The 23,391-nt window shown below is 42.2% G+C and overlaps 1 protein-coding gene across 1 annotated transcript; it reads right to left on the bottom strand.

The window, feature by feature from the left end:
• Positions 1-2,665: 2,665 nt before the first annotated feature.
• On the bottom strand, positions 2,666-5,053 carry HOXB1 (homeobox B1). Its single transcript, XM_030221298.1, has 2 exons — positions 4,157-5,053; positions 2,666-3,477 (listed from the first exon to the last, which is right to left on the bottom strand). The coding sequence occupies exons 1-2, from the start codon at positions 4,749-4,751 to the stop codon at positions 3,149-3,151; spliced, it is 924 nt and encodes a 307-aa protein (XP_030077158.1). The 5' UTR covers positions 4,752-5,053; the 3' UTR covers positions 2,666-3,148.
• Between the last annotated feature and the right edge of the window lie 18,338 nt (positions 5,054-23,391).

The following is a 23,391-nucleotide window of genomic DNA, read 5'->3' as shown; positions in this document are numbered from 1 at the left end:
CTTTTTTTTAAGCTGCTTGATGCCCCGAAAAATCCCTCCTACATTCTTCCCCCCCCCCCCCAGTCCATGAGTCACAAACCTCCACTCCCTCCAAAACAACCCCCTGACTCCTCCCCCCTGTCTAGATAGGGCCCCTGGGCCTATCTGACAACCCTTGTGGTCCAGTGGGGTCAATGGGGGCAGGAATGAAGGCCACTCATTCCAACCCTTTGCGGCCGCTAAGAGAACATGGCTGCCATGATCATTCGAAGCAGCTCATGGTACTTGTGTAGTTTCATGAAACTGCCAGACGAGGCCTTTGCTCCTGCCAGGCGAGTGGCCTTTGCTCTTGCCATTATTGACCCTACTGGACCAACAGGGATATTGTAGGCCCAGGGGTACTACTGAGATGGGGGGTTGGGGGGGGGGTCATTCTGGGGGAGGGGGTTTGTGACTCGCAGGCTGGGAGAGGGGCAAAAAGGAGAGGTTTTTGGGGGAGGGATTGGAGAGCTAAAAAAAATAGTTATATGGGTCCCAGCAGATATTCTGTGCCGGGACCCACATAGCTAGGCAACCAAAGTTACTTGGCCAGCCTAGTATTTATGTATTTGTTACATTTGTATCCCACATTTCCCCACCTATTTGCAGGCTCAATGTGGCTTACATAATACAGTAAAGGTGGGTTCTAGCACTGAATATTGCTGGCACCTGCATAACCAACAGCTCCTCCCCAATGGAGAATCCAGTTCTTATGATGACAATTAGGTCAGGATCTGGCAGGATCCAACCCTTCTGGTGGGAAATAATGCTGGATGCAGATGGATCCAGTCCTTCTGGTGAGAATTACTGTTAGATTCAGTAGGATTTTTCCTCCTGATGGGAATTACCATTTGATATGGCTGGATCCAGACCTTCCACAGGACTTGGACCTGGGTATGACAGGATCCAGGCTTTCTGAGAGTATTGGACCAGGATCTGGCAGGATTCAGCCCTTCTGGTGGGAATTAGATGTGGATCTGGCAAGATCTTGCCCATGTGATGGGAAATATTGCTGGATCTTGTACGATGAAGTACTTTTGTTGTGAATTATTGCTGGAACCAGTGGGATCTAGATGAGGGTGGAAGGGGGCACCGCAGATACTGGAGGTGGATGCCAAAAGCAAGTTGGCTAAGAGTGCTAAAAGAAAAAGAAAGGAAAAAGAAAATCCCAGAATCACCTTTATTTTTTTTTTAAATCAGCCCTGCTCATGGGATTCCTTTCCCCCCTTCTCTTATCTGCCTTGGGCTGCATCTGAATTGCATTGAGCAGGCTGGTTCTTGCCAATAAGGTTGAATCCAGGGGATCTTGAAAAAACACTATGATCCAAATTTATTTTAAAAATTTTAAAAACAGCTCAACCTGTAATACTACTTTCCCCCTTCCTCTCCTCCCTGCCCTGGAGTGCCTCTGAAATGCCCTGGTCAGGTTAATTCTTGCCTATAAAGTCTGATCCTATGGATCAGAAAACTTCCCCATGCTTTGAATCTTGCTTTAATATTTTTTAAATCTAATAATAATAAAGGAGGGGGAACCCTTTTAGCCTGAGAGAGATGCCTATTAGTTTGAAGACAGTATGAGGCTATTATGTTTTTTTAAAAAAAAACCTTATTGAGGGAATATAGAGGGATCCCTGACCTTTTAAGGAAATAGGTAATGCACAGATCCCCCAGCCTGCAGAATGAATACTGATGCTGGCTTAATAAAAAGGTGGTTGAAAAGGTAAAGGAAGAAAGATTAATTCAGGGATCCGTGTTTTTACCTTTTTTTTTTGTTCGTTTGTTTTACCAGATTTATGAAAACATACCTCCTGGTTCCCCCTCCTCCTACCCTTGCGATTGCACCGATCCAGATAAAAGACAAAAACAAGTGAATTCCCCAGAAATTCCCAGCATGACCCTCCCTCCCCCCTTCATTGCACATTTTGCTGCCATATCTACTAGACTTATTCCAGCATTTGGGTTTTGCCTTTCTTTAAAAAAAAAAAAAGTTTTTTTTCTAACGTGACTTTTAGAGATGTTTCAGGGCTCCCTCCTGAACAAGATGCATGAGATATTTCATGCTACTTTCAGAAGAACTCTAAGGCATGAAAAGACAACGATTTTCTTATGTTAAGATAGTTTAATCTGAAAAATTCGAAAAGGAAAAAAATAATCTATTTAAAAAAATAAAAATAACTCATTTTCTTACTGTTGACATTTCAAAACAAAAAATACATAATTTTTCTACAAATATGCAAGTCTGCTAAATAATTGTTTTAAAACTATTTGGTTGTATTTTTGTTAAATAGAACTTTACTGAGAGGAAATTCTGCAGAATCTGTGTGAGAAAAGCAGAGACTTATTGGAAAGATGCCGATGCTAAAAAAAATATTATAAACATTATTTAAATCAAGCCCTGCTTTTTCACTACTCTGTGCCGCTATTTCCTCCCTTGCTAAAGGTCCATAATAATCCAATAATCCATAACTTCACACTTCCCAGCACTGAATTCATCAGGCCATCATGAGCACATCTGCAAAATCTTTCATATTTGAGGTAGAAAGTAGAAAACTTTGTCTACAGAAACGCTGTAAAGCAACAATATAGTGCAAAATGGAAACGTCCCTCTCTGAAAAATATAGCAAATTATAACATTCTCATTGTTTTGTTTTTCACTCTGCAAAACATTAACAAAAGCCAAACGCAGATCATGGGAAACAAAAGCACAGGTAATCAATCAAATGTACAACCAAGCTTTGTAAAATAACGATATTTTAACAAGCACGTGGAAAAGTATTTTATCATTAAATAGAACTAGATGTCCTTTAAGGATTGTGGTTAAAAGTGCAGCACCCTGCTATGGAGAAGCTCCCTGAGACGAACTGGTAGGAATTTTGTTTGGAAGAGAGAATCGGTCCTCTGAAATGTTCTTGCAAAAACGTACACCTAAGGTCCCCTAAACATAAGCTTCATAAATTAATAGCGAATGAAAATGCAATGTTTTCAAAAATATTTCAATCTTACAGGAGGAAACTAGTAGATTAAAAAAAAAAGAACTTCAGTCTCCTGAATCTGTTTTAAATGCTCTTCAGTTGATGCTTCTTCTAGAAGAAGGAATAGCCGTGGCTTTCAAGAATGCACAGTAGTGTTTTCAGGATGAAACGGAGTTCGGAGAGGCCTCAGGTGAAGTAGAGTTGGACCGATCCGAGGCTTCGCCTGCTTCTTTTCCACATCCCAGGCCTGCAGGCAAAGCGACTCCTTCTTTCTCTCGCTTTTTCTGCTTCATCCTCCTGTTCTGGAACCAGATTTTGACCTGGGTTTCGTTCAGTTCCAGAGTGGCAGCTATTTCCACTCTCCTTGCCCGGGTCAGGTACTTATTAAAATGGAATTCTTTTTCCAGTTCTGTCAGTTGCTTGGTACTGAAATTGGTTCGGATGGTGTTCTGCTGGCCTCCCAGTCCATACTCGGATATTTTCACTGCTGAAACATATAAAGAAGTCAAAAAAGTAACTCAATATGTATCTATTTTGTAAGTGACACCCACCCAGCTTTCCCTTGCTTCTTTCTATCCATCTTTTCATGAATAGGCATTCCTGTATACCCATCCTTTCTCCTGCTCCCCCCCCCCCCCCCACCCAGAGCAAATCAATATCCATCAGAGAGCACTGATGCTCCACACCGTTCAGCCTCCAGAGAAAACACGTTGCTCTGACTCATTGCAAAAGGTAACATTTTCCTTAGTTATTACTAAAGGGTCTCCAACCGGCCAGGCTACATTTTATTATAAAATCAAAACTGAGAGGTTAAAGAATTCGTTTGAAATCCATAATATAGACAATCATTTGAACCAGAAAGAGATCAAGTGAATTTGCTGTTTACAGAATATTGGGATCACAGCTGGATTTGGACCTTGCAAGAAATGATGAGTTTCTGCTTCCTCCTGTAGCTATTAACAGAGGCAGGGATTTCTTTATATTGAAAATACTTCCCTAAAAGGGGGAGGGGACATTTGGACTTTAATACTTGTCAGCAATCACGTTTGTGTTATAATATTGGAGGGGGGGGGGTTCCCGTTTCAGTTTAGGCTACTCACCCCACTCCCTACAGCTGTAACCTGTTTATACAGAACATTCAGGGCCAAATCCGACCAAGTACTCACCTGCTTTAGGAGGGTTCCTTTTCACCTTCATCCAATCGAAGGTATGGGTGGTGGGAGATGATTCAAGGTGACAATCAGATTCTTTGTCTTCCTGTAATGAGGGGGAGATGAACGTGCCTTGTAGAAAGCCCTGCTGCTCCTGTTCATAGGGGTGCTGGTGGTAGTGTCCAGGGCCTGCCACCCCTGCACAGTAACCCTCTGATAAGGAGCTAATGTTGGAGCTCGCATTGGCAGAATAAGTGGAGGGTTGGAAATAGAATCCATCCGTTTCCGGGCTGATGTAGAACTGGTGCCCATAGCCTGGGCTGCACACTGCAGAGCTTGAGTAAGGCAGGCCGCTGCTAGAAGGCTGGCTGGCTGGAAGAGCATAATTTGGGGGGTTCGGTTGCTGAAGGTGGTTGGTGGCAACAGCAGCAGTGCTGCCTCCTAGCAGAAAGCGTCCATCTTCACTGTAAGAATCTCCAGGAGCACCTGAGCAGGCAGGGAAGTGCGCCGGTCCCTGATCTAAAGCAGGGAAGCACTTGGGGGAGTAGGTGCTCGTCCCACGGTTACAAATTGCATACTCTAAGAAGGAGTTCATCCTGGTATTGTCCATCTGCCACTGATGGAGGAGGGTCAACCTGTTTCGGGGATTCCTCCTGCCCTACAACCTTTAGGTAGTATGTCAAAGCTGTAAAACTTCCAGCCATAGATTGCCAGGCTTCAACCCGGGGTCCCTCAGAAAGAAGGTCACGTGAACTTTGGGACCAATGACCGAAGACCTCCTGAAGTTTGGCAGATATCTGAACTCATCCATCAAACACTTTGACATTTGCATGACAAAAGGACTTCAATCAAACTCTGCCCATCAATCTGATAACAACACATGTACGTCAAAATCTTTCTTCAAAGCATTTAAGTGAATAAAAAGTTAGAATTATTCAAGACCTTTTTTTTAAGTGTTAAAAAGGCCACAAGTTAGATGTTGCCAATCCAATCAAAACTTCTTTTTTTTTAAATGTTAAAAAGGTGCTTTCTTGCAAAGCCTTTTGGCAGAGGTAGGGAAAATTTCTGCAATGTGATGTTCTTTTTCGTTATAAAACTTACGGTGCAGACCAAACTAGAGAAATGGCTTTAACCCATTTTTCTATTCAGAGGCTGAAATTGGCTAATTCAAATGCTGTGTGCCTGGGACCAGAGGCTGAAAAAGAGCTATTTAATTTAATCAATATTCTGATGAGCTGAAGAAACGAGGTTAAAAACACAATGGCATTTGTTTAAGAAATACAGCTAAACAATTTGGGGAAAACGAACGATTGTAAGATAACTTTTCATTTAAGAGGATATATGATCTCACTGAATATTTTTTGGTTTCTGCTACATTCTCCTATTTTTAATTTTGGTATTGAAGGTGACGAAGAAAATTAAAATAAAGAATGTTTTGAAAGACAGTTGATATTTTTCCGATGCAATAAAAATAAGCGGAGCCTTTTTCTGTGTCAAGAGACCAACTTTTGAGTGGATACAAAGAAAAAGGGAAGTCAACTAAGCAGCCGGTGTTAATAGAATGGAGACATAAGTAGGAAACATTTATTTACTTGTTAGTACATGGCAGACAAGAGCAGTAACAATATGACGCCCACATGTCATTAGTTACTTGTCAAGGTATTTACTAGTACATTGGCCTTGGAAAGAGTCGCTAGTTTTCAGGCCAAAAGTTCAGTTTTTAGTTAAAGGTTTGGCTAGTCTACCTAAAACCCCTTCAAATAACGTTATTTGTTCAAGTTTTGGTTTTAGGCAGATCCATTTTTTGAAAATATAACCCCATATGTAAATATATATATATAATTCATGAAACGATTTTGAAAATAGAGACTAACAGGCTGCCTTGGGAACGAATGTGTTTTTGGGTGTTCGTGGGGGTGGGGTGGGGAAGGAGCTAAGTGCTTAATTTATTTGAAATGAAATAAAACACTTGGGGATTTTTTTTTCTCCATAAATGCGCTTTAAACATTTTCAACAAACCAATAAATATTAAGATTTTTGCAATAAAGAAATATTATTCAACTTAGAATCTTTTTCGGCAGTTGCTGACGGCTGCCAGAAGATGCACAAACTGAATCGACATTCTTTGTGGCAAACAAACAAAAAAAAAAAACCCAAACCTCTAGACAATACAGATTGCAAGATATCAATTATTTCATCTTTCAGTTTAAATAGCTGTGGAATTTACTCCTGGAATCTACACCGAACCAGTCAAATCAAGCGTGAAAATGATATATTGGGGTAATTCTATAATGCTGATCAAAATTACTGCTGGCGTTTATTGATATCAAACTGATTATTGCAAATTACAGTATTCTTTCTTTACTAAGGAACCTTCTTGTAATTTGGGATTAGGTACTAGTTTTGACACTAAGCAACCCATGTCTTTGTACTTTTATTTAATGAACTATTTACATTGGAGACTTTCTATCGATTCATGTATACTTTAAGACAAATGGCTTATTCACTTGTAGATGTGTGTGTGTGTAGGGAGGGAGGAGATGGGAAAGTTATACCATTGCCACCCTCCTTCCTGACAGAGTACAGTGAGAAGGTCACCAAAACTACACCATGGTTAGTGGAAGATTCCCTCCACCTCCACTCCCCCCCCCCCCCCCCCAAAAAAGTCCTTGGGTCACCAGCCATCTGCTATGATTTGTACTATTTCATTTTGCTCTAGTTTCTTTCAGGGGCAAGCATCAATATAAATACCACTTTTAAATTTCATTACTGGCCTAAACGCCAGTCAAAGTGACTGAATAAATCAGGTTCAATACGTGTAAATGAATACATTTGAATGTTTTATAACAGTAGTATACCACCTTCATCAATCTAGAACTCTTTCATTCTCCTATTCATTGAATCTGTTGATTCCATCTCTTCTGCTAGATCCTTTTCCTTTTGTTGTCAGCTATCTCTGCTTCAACTTAATTTTCCTTTTCTACCTTGGTGAGCATTTTCCCCCAAACTGTGTATGTATGCAAATAGTGAAGTATATGCATTTATCAATTTACCAAAAATTGTGCTCCTTTAGTATGGCTGAAGCCATGTTCCCTGTAAGTTGTGTCACTGCCTGGCCCTGTACCTTGTCTTAAAATGCTGCACAGCAGTTTTGGACTGCCCTGCAGCAAGGGGCACGAAGACCTTCCTAACCTCCTCCCACCATCATTCCCACTGCTGCTGATGCTTCTCCAGACCAGCAACACCCACAGATAAACTAGGTACAGCCATCGCAGGGCCCCACTCTGTAGAGGCACCTTGCCAGTCCCACCCCCTCCAAAATTACTTCTGTACTAGGACAGAAAGCCCCTATGCAGAATGGGTCCTAGGATGACTGTACCTAGTTTTGCCATTGCTACTGCTGGTCTGGAGAAAAAGCAGTGACTGTGGGGTGTGTGTGGGGGGGGGGGGGAGACAGAGAGGGAGCAGAAGCTGGATGGAAGGGGGAGAGGGGGCAGAAGCTGAATGAAAGGGGAGAGGGGGTAGACTGCATGGAAGAAGGGGAGAGGGACAGACATTGGATGGAAAGGGGAGAGGAGCAGATGCTGGATGGAGGGGGGATGTAAAGAGAGCAGAGGCTGGATGGAAGGGGGAAAGAAAGAAGGCAGATGCTGTATTGGGGGGGAGGGATAGAAAGAGGATAGATTTAGTGAGAGTCCAGGTAATAAGAGGAAGTGAAATAGGAGAGCTAGAGTGAAGCAAAGAGATGAAAAGCTGTATGTAGACACAGTAACAGAAGGGAAATTGAAGACTGGATAGTAAGAATGAATGGTGGAAAACAAACAAGCAGATCAGTATAATATCCAAAAAAACTTTATTGAAGATACCGTGTCTTATACACGGTATCTTCAATAAAGTTTTTTGGGACATTATACTGATCTGCTTGTTTGTTTTCCACCTTGGATTTTGCAGATCGGTTGCCTTGCTGTTTTCTGGGAACCTCATAGTAAGAATGAATTAAATCTGGACAGGGAAGCAGAAAAATAAAATGGAAGAAAATTGAAAGGAAAAGGAGCAGAAAAGAATGATAACTGGATTGCCCTCCCACAGAAGGTTGTGGAGATAAAAATGGTAACAGAATTCAAAAATGCATAGGATAAACACAAAGGAATTCTGCATAGAAGGCTTGGAACTAAACAAGCTTAGTGGTGATTAGATCGCAACACCAGTAACTGGGAAGCAAAGACAGTGCTGGGCAGACTTCTATGGTCTGTGCCCTGGCAAGGACAAATGAAGATGAAGTATATATATCTGCATATATCTGTAGTATGACATCATACGTTATGCTATGAATTTATATTGTTGGGCGGACTGGATGGACCGTATAGGTCTGCCATCATCTACTATGTTACTATGTTCTATGACAAATTGACAGGAAATCCCGACAAGAGAGTTATGAGGAGGAGCACAAAAACCATAGACTGGAATCAACACAATTAGAAAAAGTAAATTGCTAGATAAGAAAGGTAGAAAAAAAGAATTTTATTTTTAGTTCAGGAAGTTTTAATAAACCTTAATAAATCTAAAACTGAAATAAGGTGATACATTTTTATTGGACTAATTTTAATATACATTTGACTAACTTTTGGAAACCAAAATGTCCTTCCTCAGGTCAGGACAGGATGCCATAATAGCAATACACTCCCTAACCTGAGTAAGGTAGTTTTGGCCTCAAAAAGCTAATTAAAAAATGTATTTAGTCCAATAAAGTGGTATGATAACATTTTCCATTTTTTTGTTTTATTTGTATTTGTTAATTTGCAGTGTAGTTATTGTAATATGTTAATTTTTGAAATTTGGCAACTTACAAAAACATTTGATAGGTAAATTATTTTATGGTTATCAGTAACATCAGTATTGCTGAACATCACTTTCCACATGACCAACAGAAAGATACTGGCCTAGGGAACTAGGGCTAAGTGTCAAATTACCTGCATATAGTTCCAGAATACTGCAAATACTATTCTGTTTAATATGTTGTATTATCTTGCTGTGCATTATTTTGATTTTTCGGATACATAATTCCCTGGAGTGTGTACAGTGTGCATAATACCATCAGTAACAGAGGTACTGGGGGAGGCAGCTGGTAGATGGTGAAGGGGTCTTTCCCTGCTATGTTCAAAACTGCCCCTAATGTCCTTTTTGTTAAAAGAGTGGTGCTCAGACAGAGGGAGCAGTGTTCCCTTCTAAGCTACATTTAACTCTTAGGGCTAGGTTTACTAAGCTGCACTATGGGCACGTTAGCGTTTTTAACATGCGCAAATGGTGCACGCGCATTAAACGCTAACATGCCCATAGAAATGTATAGCCGTGTTAGTGTTTAAATGCGCCTTAAATTTATAGGCGCATTAAAAATGCTAACGCACCTTAGTAAACATACCCCTTAAACCCTTATTCACCTGTTCAGTTCTCATGTTGTTTTAATCATTCTCATAATAAATGAAACTCCCTATTCCTTTATTTATCTGCTTGAATAGATTATAAACTGTATCAAGCAGGGATTGTATCTGACTTATTTGTGTACAGTGCTGTGTAAGCCTGTATAAAAATAAATATCTAGCTTTCAATTAGGGAGAGGCACACACAACAGGGGTGCCCTCTCTCATCTCTTCTCTTTGCCTGATGACATGATAATGGGACAGATTCTATAAATGGCGCTGAAAATTGGCACTGATAAAATTCGGCATTCAATGCTATTCTATAAAGTTCACTTCAGGATGAGCACTTTTTAGAATAGTATTGAGCACTGAATTGGGGGCTCATCTTTAGGTGCCAAATTTGGTACTCTATTTTTCGTGCAAGGACTTATGCCAGCTGAAAACTGGTGTAAATCACGATGCACGAATTTAGTGTGGGTCCTCACTATTCTCTAACACTGCGTGCATCTTTTGTGGACATCCCTGACCCACCCATGCCCCTCCCATGGCCACACCCCCTTTTGAGTTGTATGCAATCCAGTTTAGGTACCCATTGTTAGAGCATAGCCAAATTGGAACCCAAATTCAAAACTGGTGCTGATTAAGAAATTTGGGCAACCTTTATAGAATCTGGGTATATGTCTAATTTTCCACTGGGAGATGTACCTGGGTTATGGGTGGAGGTATTGATGTGGGTAAAATTCACAATCCTTTTACAGCTCATGCCCTAAAATTGTAGCAAAAGAAATGGTGGGGGTAAATACACAAACTCCTGGCATCTCTTGCATATGCCCTATATAGTCCTCAAAAAAGAACAAGAGAATAGGTTTGGATACTGATACAAAGGAGGATTGTACTGCTTGTTTCAAGTATGCCTGGGGGACAAATAATTCCCTTCGGGAAATTTAGAAAAGCATATTCTCAGATTTTTTTCCCCACACCTTCAGATCTCAAAATGCTTGAGCTCTCATCCATATAGAGAATTAACGCAAATGGAGTTTAATTCCTTGGAAGTCCTTTGAATTCAACAGGGAGGGAGAAGCTGGTTAATCTTGCTACTTTATGAGGAGGTGAAGCAGCCCAAATTTGTGAAGCTCAAGTATATGAAAGAATTGGGAGGTGGACTTGCACAGAGGTTGCAAATGATGAAAACTGCACATAAGGATTCAATATCATCTAGTACAATGATGGCGAACCAATGGCACGCGTGCCAGATAGGGCATGCAGAGCCCTCTCTGTTGGCACACGCACCGTCGACAGGGGCGTAGCCACGGGTGGGCCTGGACGGGCCCAGGCCCAACCACTTTCCATCTAGGCCCGCCCACCCAACATCCCCTTGCATGTCCTCCCTGTCGGCACTGATTACCTCCATCAAAGCAGCTGCATCTTTGAAAGCCCTGCCCGTCTCTAGCCTTCCCTTCGTGACTTCATTCCCTCAGAGTCAGTCCCGCCTTCTGACATCATTTCTGCGAGGGCGGGACTGACTCTGAGGGAATGAACTCACGAAGAGAAGGCTAGAGAGGGGCAGGGCTTTCAAAGACGCAGCCACTTCGACGGAGGTAATAAAAAAGATTTACATGCAGGGCATGGATGGGAGGGGAGGGCAGGGGAGAGAAGAGAATCGCTAGGTATGGATGGATGGATGGAGGGGAGGGCAGGGGAGAGGATGGTTGCTGGACACGGGTGGATGGAGGGGAGGGCAGGAGAGAGGAGGGTTGCTGGACATGGATGGTTGGAAGGGAGGGCAATTGTTGGACGGATGGAGGGGAGGGAAGAGAAGACAGGAAGGAGATGCACATGGATGGAGGCGAAGGGAGTTATCAGCATGCATGCAACAGCAAAAATCACATTACCGTATTTTTCAGACTATAAGACGCACCGGACCATAAGACGCACCTAGGTTTTAGAGGAGGGAAATAGGAAAAAAAAAATTTTCCTCTTTCCCTCCTCTAAAACCTAGGTGCTCCGGTGCGTCTTGTCCGGGTTTTGGACCTCCGTCCCGTACTTACAGGATTCCGTGTTCCCTGGTGGTCTAGTGACGTCGGGGCAGGAAAGAGGGGGCTCGGGGCAGGAAAGAGCCCCCTCTTTCCTGCCCATCGCGCTGCTCTCCGTGCTTCTCAATGCTTTCCGACGGTCTCGGCGAGATTCAAAATGGCCGCCGAGAATCTCGGCGGCCATTTTGAATCTCGCCGAGACCGTCGGAAAGCATTGAGAAGCACGGAGAGCAGCGCGATGGGCAGGAAAGAGGGGGCTCTTTCCTGCCCCGACGTCACTAGACCACCAGGGAACACGGAATCCTGTAAGTACGGAACGGAGGTAAAAAAAAACGCTACCTTCGGACTATAAGACGCACCCCCCATTTTCCTCCCAAATTTTGGGGGAAAAAAGTGCGTCTTATAGTCCGAAAAATACGGTAATTATTCAAAAGCATGCCAAATGCTTTTAAAGTTCTGTTACTCAGGTTAAATTGCCCTGTTTGCCCTTTGCGATAAATAATTAGATTTTGGGTTGCTGTTTGGGCACTCGGTCTCTGAAAGGTTCGCCATCACTGATCTAGTATAAAGGAGAAAAACCTAAAGATTTTGTTAAAATGCTGCTTATCACCTTGTTGTCTTCATAAGTTTTTTGTCTTCTATCTTGACCAAGTGTGGGAGAAACTGCAACAAGTCGGGTACCTGTATACTTATGTAGTTACTGTGGCTTGGCGAGGGATTTTTGGGTGTTGGTTGAAAAAGAACTTTAAATGGCCCTTTTACAATGGCATGTATAAGAGCCTACTGGCATCCAGCGCGTGCCAAATCAGCATTAACGCCTGGCTACCACGTGCCCCAGGCAGTAATTCTGAATTTGGCATGCACTGAAAAGATGTGGGAGAAAAGATTTTCTATTTTCTACCACGTGGTGCTTAACTGGCGGTAAATGGCAGTGGAAACGCGTCACATGGCTACCACCTGGGTAGCACATGAGACCTTACTGCTAAGTCTACGGGCGGCGGTAAGGTCTCAGGCCAAAAACGGACGTGCGCTGGTTTTTATTTTGCCATATGTCCATTTTCCGACCCCTGGAAATGGGCCCTTTTTTCAGAACGCAGTAAAAACAGGCCCAGCGCGCACACAAAAGATGCACTCGCACTGCCGCAGGCCACTGTTTGCTGTGGCTTAGTAAAAGGGTCCCTAAATTATCTTTGTTGGTGAGCTACAACTTACCCCTGAAGCTTGTTTACTTTCTGTTGATTTAATGGGAGGTAAGAGGAAACCACAATACATGTTTATTAGCTGTTTGACTGTGGCTAGAGGGGAAATTGCTCAGCAAATGGAAAATTAACCTGTCCCTTACTATAGAAAGTGGAGACAGAGGGTCTGCTGATAGAGCAACTTACAGCCTTAAAGAAGGACCAAATGGAGAAATTTAAAAGACAGTGGGGTAGACTTCAGGATTATTTACTTCCTTGAATGGTGTCATTTCTCTTCAGCATTGGGGTTAAGCAAGAGGGGAGGGGAATGGGGAATGAAGAGGGTGGGGGTCATAGAGTTTATAAGGGTTATGGAGGTGTTGATGTTGTATACTTATAAGACTAGCAATTGTGTTTTGCATAATTATTTTTTCTCCTGTTGTGTTATTTTAAAAATGTCAATAAATATGAGTGTTTTAAAAAAATTATAACAATCAAATAACAAAAAGGGAGGGTGGGAGGTCTAGAAGTTCTCTATGCTGATACTGTACCTTTTCAGTATTAGGACTGTATTATACATTCCACATTAGAAGGTCTTTCCTTCACTCTACACTCCTCTCTGTCTCTAGAATTTGTATTGCTCTATCAATTGATCCCAATTACATCCAATTCATTGGCAATTTTCCCATCACTCGGCTCAATCATTACATCCGATCATTCTAGTTGATCTTAACCTACATCTGGACAATAAGACAACTACATTTACATCAGAATTTAATAGTCTTCTCCAATACCTCTTTCTTATTCAGCATGTAGCCTCTCCCACACAATCTAGGTCACACTCTTGATGCGGTAATCTCATCCTCACTTTCTAATACCATTTTAAATGAATTCAACTGTAGAGATATTTCAAAACTGGGAGATTGGGCATCCAAATGGTAAATGACATTTAATGTGAGCAAGTGCAAGATGATGCATGTGGGAAAGAGGAACCTAAACTATAGCTACCTGATGCAAAGTTCCACGTTAGGAGTTACCACCCAGAAAAAGTATCTAGGTGTCATTGTTGATGATACGTTGAAACCCTCTTCTCAATGTGCAGCGGTGGATAAGAAAACAAATAGAGTGTTAGGAATTATTAGGAAAGTAACGGAAAATTACACAAAATTATTCACGCAGACGCCCCAATCTACATGCTAAACCTCGTGAACCTACCTCCCAGAAACGCCAGAAGATCAGCCCGCAAAATTTCTCAATCTGCACTTCCCCAGCTGTAAACGACTAAAATGCAAGCTGACACATGCCACCACCTTCTCTTACAGGAGCACGCAGTTGTGGAATGCATTACCTACAGCCCTGAAAACCATTGATGAAATAACTAACTTTCGCAAATCTCTGAAGACACATCTCTTCAACAAGGCCTACAAAGAGAATCCATAACCTTACAAAACTACCTCACCAACCCACCCAGTTATTAAAGACCAACTTCTATACTATCCTGACTAACACCTTCCTTCTTTCATCCCTTATTTAATCTTTGCACATTACTAACTGTATCTGATATATTGGAATGACTATGTCATAACAAAACTCTGTAAGCCACATTGAGCCTGCAAATAGGTGGGAAAATGTGGGATACAAATGCAATAAATAATAATAAAACAAAAATAAGAATATTATAATGCCTTTGTACCGCTCCATGGTGCGATTGAATACTGTGTGCAATTCTCAAAAAAGATACAGGGGCATTAGAAAAGGTACACAGAAGGGCACAAAACATGATAAAGGGGATGGAACAACTTCTTTATTATGAAAGGCTAAAGAGGCTAGGGCTCTTCAGCTTGGAGAAGAGATGGCTGAGGGGAGATATGATAGAGGTCTATAAAATACTGAGTGCAGTTGAATGGGTAGAGGTGAATCGCTTGTTTACTCTTTCCAAAAATACAAGGACTAGGGGGCATGCAATGAAGCTACTAAGTGGTAAATTTAAAATGAATCGGAGAAAGCATTTGTTGCCAGAGAATGTGGTAAAAGCAGTTAGCTTAGCAGGGTTTTAAAAACAGTTTGGAGTGTTCAAACGCTCAGTGGTGGCAGGCAATTTACTCAGACTGTCTGAACATTCCTGCTCATATATTGTGAAGACACGCTTTGACCCCGGAGGCAGGCGCTCGTGCGCCGAAACACGGCCCGTGTCGGGTCTTTTTCACAATAAAGGACTGCCATTGTCTCTTTCTTGAAGGCCCAGTGTTGCTTTTTCTTGTCTATACAATAAAAGCCATGCACGCAACCTATTTCCCCAATGAGTAGACATACAATAGAAGCAGTGCATGCAAATAGATTTCATGCACATTCTTTGGGGGAAATCCTGAAAACCTGGCTAGGGGTTGCAGCTCCTGAGAACCAAGGTTGCCTACCCCTGCCAGTTAAACAGGAAGTAGTTAATCTTTAGTGTGGTGCTGGTGGCCAGACCCAAAGAAAGGGAGGAAGAGTGGTGGCAGCAAAAAGAGATGTTCTCATCACTCTACAAATGATTTTTAAAAGCAGGGCTGCTGGTAGAAGGGGGGCTGTGGGCTGGAAACAAGTGGGAGAAGGCCACTGAAGCTAGAGCTGGGGGCTGAAATGGGAGGCTTTAGGAGGGAGAAGGGAGATGGGGGGGGGGGGGGTGAAAAGTGCAGAGGGGTGGCAGGTGGGAGAAAGGGCTGTGGGATGAAAATGGAGCAAGTGGGAGAAGGGCACTGAGGCTGGAGCTGAGGGCAGGTGGCAGATGAGGGCAAGAGCTGGAGCTGGGACTGGAGCTGGGGGCAGGTGGCAGATGAGGGCAAGAGCTGGAGCTGGGGCAGGTGACATAAGAGGGCTGGGCTCAAGTTGGGAATTGAAAAAGGGGTGGGTGGGAGAAGATGATTGTGGCTTAGAAATGGCTGATTTAGGGGCTAGGAGAAAGTGGCTGGGGCTAGGAGATGCCCCTGATTTAGAGGCTACTTATAGTGGCTGAGGATAGTAAAATAGGGCTAGCTGAGGGCAGATGCAAAAAGGGGCTGATGCTAGGGCTGGGTCAGGGAGAAAGGGGGCTCAGCTATCAGACTGGAGTTGGGGATGGGGGTGGGAGAAGGGAGGGATCTAGGCATGAGCAAAGGGGTCTGGGATCTGACAAGGGGCGAATGAAGTCTAATGGTTTGTGGTGGATGCAGGAGCTTGGAGAAGGAAGAAGATGACAGACACAGTGTAGGGGAGGGGAGAAGCAAGGGTATATGCAAAAAAGGTGAAGATGGAGGAGCAAAGGGATGGGCACTGGAGCTGAGGTGGAGGAAAGATAAAGTATATAAATACTGAAGAAGGAAGTAGATGGATGCTAGAGAAAAGGAGAAGACACAGAAGCAAAGGATGATGGGAAAAGGAAAAAACAAGGAGGGTTGTGAAGAGGGTGAAGGACAAAGAAAGGGGGCAGAACTTTGAAGGAGGTGAGAAAGGGTAGAAATAGGGAAGGTAAAAGGAGACATGAGAGCCTGAATAAGGAGATAAGACATAAAGAGACTGTTGCTGGAGAGGGGATGAATGACAAGGAAAGAGCTGGGGTTGATAGGAGATGAGAGGCAGAGACAGATAAGATGGGGAGGCAATGAATACTCAGAATTTTGTAGACCTCAATCTCCCCTCATCCGTCTCTTTTCTAAGCTGAAGAGCCCTAACCTCTTTGGCCTTTCCTCACATGAGAGGAGTTCCATCCCCTTTATCATTTTGTTCACTCTTCTTTGTACCTTTTCTAATTCTGCTATATATTTTTAAGATACAGTGACCAGAATTGCACACAGTACTCAAGATGACGTTGCACCATGGAGCGATAGACAGGCATTATAATAATACCTAGCATCCTGTTTGCTTTTTGGTCGCCGCCACACTCTGGGCAGAAGATTTCAGCGTATTGTCCATAATGACATCTAGATTTTTTTCGTGGCTGCTGACCCCCTAGCATCAGGTAACTATGATTTGAATTATTCTTTCCAATGTGCATCACTGCACTTCTCCACATTAAATCTCATCTGCCATTTGGATGCCCGGTCTTAGTGGGTGCTTCCTTTTAAGCACCTCAATGCCACACAGTGAAAGCCTATTCTCTAACTGCATTTGGGCACCCAGGTTTCATTATAGAGTACTAGCATAACCTGGCATCAGCATGCCCGCAGTTACGCCAGCATTAGACCTGGTATAACTACGTTCTGATAATTGTGGCAAGGTGTGTGTAACTTACAGTATTCTGTAAGTTACACGGGTAAGTGGGAGCCCCATAGATTGTTCGATCATGCTCCAGCAAAGGTGACAAAAATGACTGGAGATCTTTAATGACAATTCTTCAATCTGACTTGACACGGTTGTGTTTCGGTGATAGGGCCTGTGTCAGGAGACTGCTACTTGCACAAACTGCCACAATAAATAAAACACTGTCACAACAATGTGAACAACCGTGTCAAGAAATCATTCTCCCACCAGCACTACGTGTGTTATTTACTGTGGCAGCTGCGGCTTCCAATTGACAATTGACATTAATGTTGGAAGACAGGTTTACGTTCAAATGAATCCACAAGCAAGCGGAGAACTCGAACGCCCCACGGGAGAACACAGGTATAGAAGAGAGTGGGATGTTTGACCATGCACAAACAAAACCTGGAGAGATGGATCTTAAAAACCTGTTTTTTAAGATCCATCTCTCCAGGTTTTGTTTGTCCGTGGTCAAACATCCCACTCTCTTCTATACAACAGAAGACAGATTTACTACTTCATTGACAGGGGACCTATATTCTCCTCATGAGAGTAGCAGACTCCTGTCACAGGCCCTATTGCTGAAACACGGCCGTGTCAAGTCGGATTGAAGAATTGTCATTAAAGGTCTCCAGTCACTTTTGTCACCTTTGCTGTTGTTTTTTGCTTGTTCATTGTGTGCAAAGTGTGGGCTCTTGTCTGTTTGCTTGCCCATAACAGCTCATAACAAGCAATAATTAGCACTAATTGGCAATAATTAGAATTCACACACACAGCTCGATAAGTGTATTATGTAATGCAGTGTGCCTAACTTCTCACGTGTGCAGGCAAAAACAGGGAAATGGGCGTTTCATGAGTGTTCCTAAAATTACATGCACAGTTATAGAATATGGCCCAGTGCATTTTAATCTACGCGCCGATTTACACCATGTTTTCATTGGTATAAATGGAGGTGCATAGTTTTGGACACTGAGATATCAACTAAGCATATTCTATATACTGTGCCTAAATCTAGGTGCCGTTATAGAATACGCTTAGTTGGCATTGATTTCCGCACCGATTTTTTAGGCCATATATAGAATCTTCCCCTATACCCTTGTATGTGCCATTATAGCATAGCGCGTAGGTATCCTGATAACACTTATGCATGTAAGTGTACAATTACCCGCAACAGTGCTAGTATTCCGTACATTTATGTACATAAATGGTGCGTAAAATGCTGGCACATCTTCTTTGTGGTTCACATAGAATACAAGTTCCAGAATTCTCTGGTTTCTCTAAACTGGGTTTCTTTGGAGGAAAACATTGTTGCCTTTGGATAAGATTAGGACATCCTGCACAATATGGTTTTAGCAATTTGCTATCAGCTTCTTGCTTCTGGGATGATTAATTTCAGAATTATAAGCAATTTTAGGTTCAAGCTGGCGCCAAATTCACATCATATACCCCATGTGACCAATTTAAAATACAAGCTGGCAGTATCAACAACCAAAGTTAAACTCCATAGAAGTACATTTTCCTTCTCAACTGTAATTGATTTCTAGATGACTAGACATAACATATGTCTCTGAAAATTAAAAGGACATAACGACAAAGGCAGGATAGAAAAATGAAGAAAATGATTGCACAAAGCCCTGCTGGAGCATTTTGGTTTCAATATTATAACAAGGTGCTTATGTGGAATGTCCAAAAAGTCATCTATTTTGTGCCTATTTTATAGAGAGCAAAAACTGATAAGTAAGTAAAAGTGCCAAACCAGAACACCAAACCCTCACAAAACCTTTGGGCCCGATATTCTGCTCTCCTTCATCAGCTATGGAGAGGCTCCAACCTGGTTACGTAATGCTGACTGGGTCAAACTCAGACTTTCAGTAGCACATAACCCGATAGTACCATTGAAAATCTGAGCAGACTGCCATGACACTATCCAGTTATTAACTGGGCAATCCAGGTGCAGAGACTGGATGGAGCTGGGACCCTTTTTAAAATCAGTGTTACATTGGCCACCCTCAAATCTTCAAATACAATGGACAATTTTAATGACAAGTTACAGATCACTAACAACAGATCAGCAATTTCATGTTTGAGTTCTTTCAGTAACCTGGGGTGTATGCCATCCAGTCCAGGTGACTTATCACTCTTTAACTTGTCATTTTGACTCAGTATGTCTTCCAGGTTCACCGAGATTTCTTTCAGTTCCTCTGCATCAACACCCTTGAAAACCAGGTAGATCTCTTACATCTTCTTCCGTAAAAACTGAAGCAAAAAATTCATTCATTCTCTCTGCTAGGGTCTTGTCCTCTCTGAGTGGCCCTTTTGCTCCTTTCTGCTTCTGATGTACCTAAAAAAAGATGTTACTATGAGTGTTTGTCTCCGTGGCAAATTTTTCTTCATAGTCTCTTCTAGCCTTCTTTATCAATGCTTTGCATTTAACTTGACAGTGCTTTTGTTGCTTCTTATTTTCTTCATTAGAATCCTTTTTCCATTCTTTGAAGGATGCCCTTTTGACTCTAATAACCTCTTTCACTTCACCTTTTAATCATGCTGGCTTTTGTTAATACATGGAATACATCTGGTCTGGGCTTCCACAATGGTATTTTTAAACAACGTCCATGCCTGTTTTAAAGTCCCATCCTTTGCAGCCGATACGTTCAGCGTCTTTTTAACTATTTTCCTCATTTTGTTGTAGTCGTCCTTTTGAAAATTAAAAGATGCTACAGTAGATTTCCTTAGTGACTTCATTCCAGATATCAGCTCAAATGTGATCATGTTACGAGCACTGTTTCCCAGCAGTTCCAACACCAATATCTTTCTATGAAGATGTTCAAACTATATCCTGTATTCCAAATATGGCCCTGCTGAGGCTTTGAGCAGTGCTACCCAAAACAAGATCTCTTTCCCTAATGATAAAGTTTTTTCTAATGCAGGTATGTATTCTCTGTCTCGGCAACCGTCACTTCATTATATAATGTTTAAAACCCAATTTTGTATAGGACGTCTAGGTTGGAAAAGGAACATCCAAGTCAAGATGCTCAGAGTTTGCAATCTATTTTATAAAAGACTCACTGAATATGGAGCCTTTTTTTAAATGCATATATGGCTATAGTATAAATGTGTGTGCTATGGCTGAACAGGAACCATTTAAAAAAATAAATAAATAAACACTTTTGAAAAAGAGCAGTATTACTTGGGGCTAAGTGCTGACATGAATGTAAACCGAAGATTTTTGTTACCTATGGGCTGGACTCAGTAAATGGCACTCAAAATTTGACACCAAAAGAAATCCACACTAAACGATATTCTATAATGGGCATTCCGGGATGCACACCTCTTTTTTTTTTTACCATACTGGACAGACTGAAGATCTGTCAAGCCCAGTATCCTGCTTCCAACCATGGCCAGTCCAGGTTCCAAGTACCTGACAAGATCCTAGAACAGTAAAACAGATTATATGCTGCTTATCCTAGGGATAACAATACAACATAACATAACATAACATAACAATGAAACAGTAGTTGTAGCACTGATTTTCTACTAGTCTTTCCTGCTTATAATCGAACGAGAAAAATGCCCAAATTCCGACCTAAATCGGGAGATGGACGTTTATCTCACAAAAACGAATAACGCGGTATAATCGAAAGCCGAACTTGGACGTTTTCAACTGCACTCCATCGCGGAAGCATACAAAGTTGACGGGGGCGTGTCGGAGGCATGGTGAAGGCGGGACTGGGGCATGGTTATCACCCGAACAGAGATGGGCGCCTTTCGCCGATAATGGAAAAAAAGTATGCGTTTGTAGCTAGAATTTAGGGCACTTTTCCTGGACCCTGTTTTTTCACGAATAAGGCCCCAAAAAGTGCCCTAAATGACCAGATTACCACCAGAGGGAATCGGGGATGACCTCCCCTGACTCCCCCAGTGGTCACTAACCCCCTCCCACCACAAAAAAATGATGTTTCACAACTTTTTATTTTCACCTTCAAATGTCATACCCACCTCCCTGGCAGCAGTATGCAGGTCCCTGGAGCAGTTGTTAGGGGGTGCAGTGGACTTCAGGCAGGTGGACCCAGGCCCATCCCCCCCCTACCTGTTACAATTGTGCTGCTTAATGCTTAGTCGTCCAACCCCCCCAAACCCACGGTACCCACATGTAGGTGCCCCCCTTCACCCCTTAAGGCTATAGTAATGGTGTAGACTTGTGGGCAGTGGGTTTTGAGGGGGATTTGGGGGGCTCAACACACAAGGGAAGGGTGCTATGCATCTGGGAGCTCTTTTACCTTTTTTTTTGTTTTTGTAAAAGTGCCCCCTAGGGTGCCCGGTTGGTGTCCTGGCATGTGAGGGGGACCAGTGCACTACGACTCCTGGCCCCTCCCACGAACAAATGCCTTGCATTTATTCGTTTTTGAGCTGGGCGCTTTCATTTTCCATTATCACTGAAAAACAAAAACGCCCAGCTCACAAATTGTCGAATAAAACATGGACGTCTATTTTTTTCGAAAATACGGTTCGGTCCGCCCCTTCACGGACTCATTCTCGGAGATAAACGCCCATGGAGATAGATGTTTTTGTTCGATTATGCCCCTCTTTGTATTATATCCTAGAAATCAAACAAAATAAAACATGGAAAAGAAAATAAGATGATACCTTTTTTATTGGACATAACTTAATACGTTTCTTGATTAGCTTTCGAAGGTTGCCCTTCTTCGTCAGATCGGAAATAAGCAAATGTGCTAGCTGACAGTGTATATAAGTGAAAACATTCAAGCATTACTATGACAATCTGACAGGGTGGGAGGATGGGGGTGGGTAGGAGGTATGCATGGGGACATCAAAGCATATCATTGATATTCTAACAGGATGGGTGTGGATAGGTGAGGGGTGGGGTGATCAACAGAGAAATACAGCTTTATGGTTTATAATGGGCTAGGAATCCCAGATCCTTGTTAAGTCCTTTCTGTTGGGTGTTAAAATATTCAATCATTCTGACTTCAAAGGTCTTACGTTCTTGTGTGTTTTTAAAGTTACCTTTCAGGATTCTCACTGTGAAGTCATCCCATGCCCTTTGTCGTTTTTGTTGCCCTTCTCTGTAACTTTTCTAATTCTACTTTATCTTTTTTGAGATGCGGTGACCAGAATTGCACACAGTATTCAAGGTGCGGTCACACCATGGAGCGATACAAAGGCATTATAACATTTTCATATTTGCTTTCCATTCCTTTCCTAATAATACCTAACATTCTATTTGCTTTCTTAGCCACTGCTACACACTGAGCAGAAGGTTTCATGTATCAACAATAACCCCTAGATCTTTTTCTGTGCGATGATTCCTAATGTGGAACCTTGCATCTCGTAGCTATAGTTCGGGTTCCTCTTTCCCACATGCATCACTTGCACTTGCTCACATTAACCTTCATCTGTCATTTGGATGTCCAATCTCCCAGTCTTGTAAAGTCCTCTTGTGATTTTTCAGAATCTTCTTGCAATTTAAAAACTTTGAATAACTTTGAGTCTTCAGCAAAATTAATTATCTCACTAGTTACTCCCATCTCTAGATCATTTATAAATATGTTAAAAAGCAGCAGTCCTAGCACAGACCCCTGGGGAACCCCACTATCTACCCTTCTCCATTCAGAATACTGACCATTTAACCCTACTCTCTGTATTCTATTCTTTAACCCTTTAAAGATAGCACAGAATGCTGGGATTCACGCCCAATTTTGGGCACAAGGATTTACACCTGGTGTAAATTTTGATATGTAAGTTAGGCGCGGATCCCTGGTATTCAGTAATACTACATGCATCTTTAGTGAACATCCCTGACCTGCCCATGCTCCTGCCATGGCCCCACCCCTTTTGAGTTGTACGATTTGAGTGCGGATCTTTATAGAATAGTGTGTAGCAAGATGCATGTGCAAATCAAAATTGTTGCCAATTGGTGCCAATACTTGATTGTTAGCACCCAATTATTAACGCTAATTGGCGCATTAGCAATTTAGTTGCGCACATACATCAGAATAGCAGACAATTTTGTGCATGGAAATTTGCACGCCATTTACAGAATTTCTCCATACAGGTGTAAGTACTGGATTTTGCATAAGTGGATATCCCAAGGGAGCCAATTAAGAAGCCAAGTTCCAAAACTCCTTTTTAGATTTTTGAGGTACACCACAAAGATAAACACAATTGTCCACTCCTCAAAAGGCCAGTTCCAAACCAGCTGTGAGCTTACCCTTATGTAACAGGTGTAATGCCCATGGGGAAATTTTTTTTCCGGTATATGTGTACTGCAGTTACACAATAGGAAATGCATGTCTAATTTTAAAATCTACCCAAGATATGGTCAGAGCATGCCCCTTGAAACCTGTGCA

This window comes from Microcaecilia unicolor, chromosome 12 (assembly GCF_901765095.1).
Source record: "Microcaecilia unicolor chromosome 12, aMicUni1.1, whole genome shotgun sequence".
NCBI lineage: Eukaryota > Metazoa > Chordata > Amphibia > Gymnophiona > Siphonopidae > Microcaecilia > Microcaecilia unicolor.
The sequence above is the reverse complement of the archived record's forward strand: the minus strand, read 5'-3'. Positions and strand labels throughout refer to the sequence as shown.

What these genes read in the sequence shown, in the direction of transcription:
- HOXB1 (XM_030221298.1), bottom strand. Translation starts at nt 4,751, where the DNA reads ATGGACAATACCAGGATGAACTCCTTCTTAGAGTATGCAATTTGTAAC. An exon ending in AAGGAACCCTCCTAAAGCAG is followed by an intron (nt 3,478 to 4,156) that starts GTGAGTACTTGG and finishes TATATGTTTCAG; the next exon opens with CAGTGAAAATATCCGAGTAT.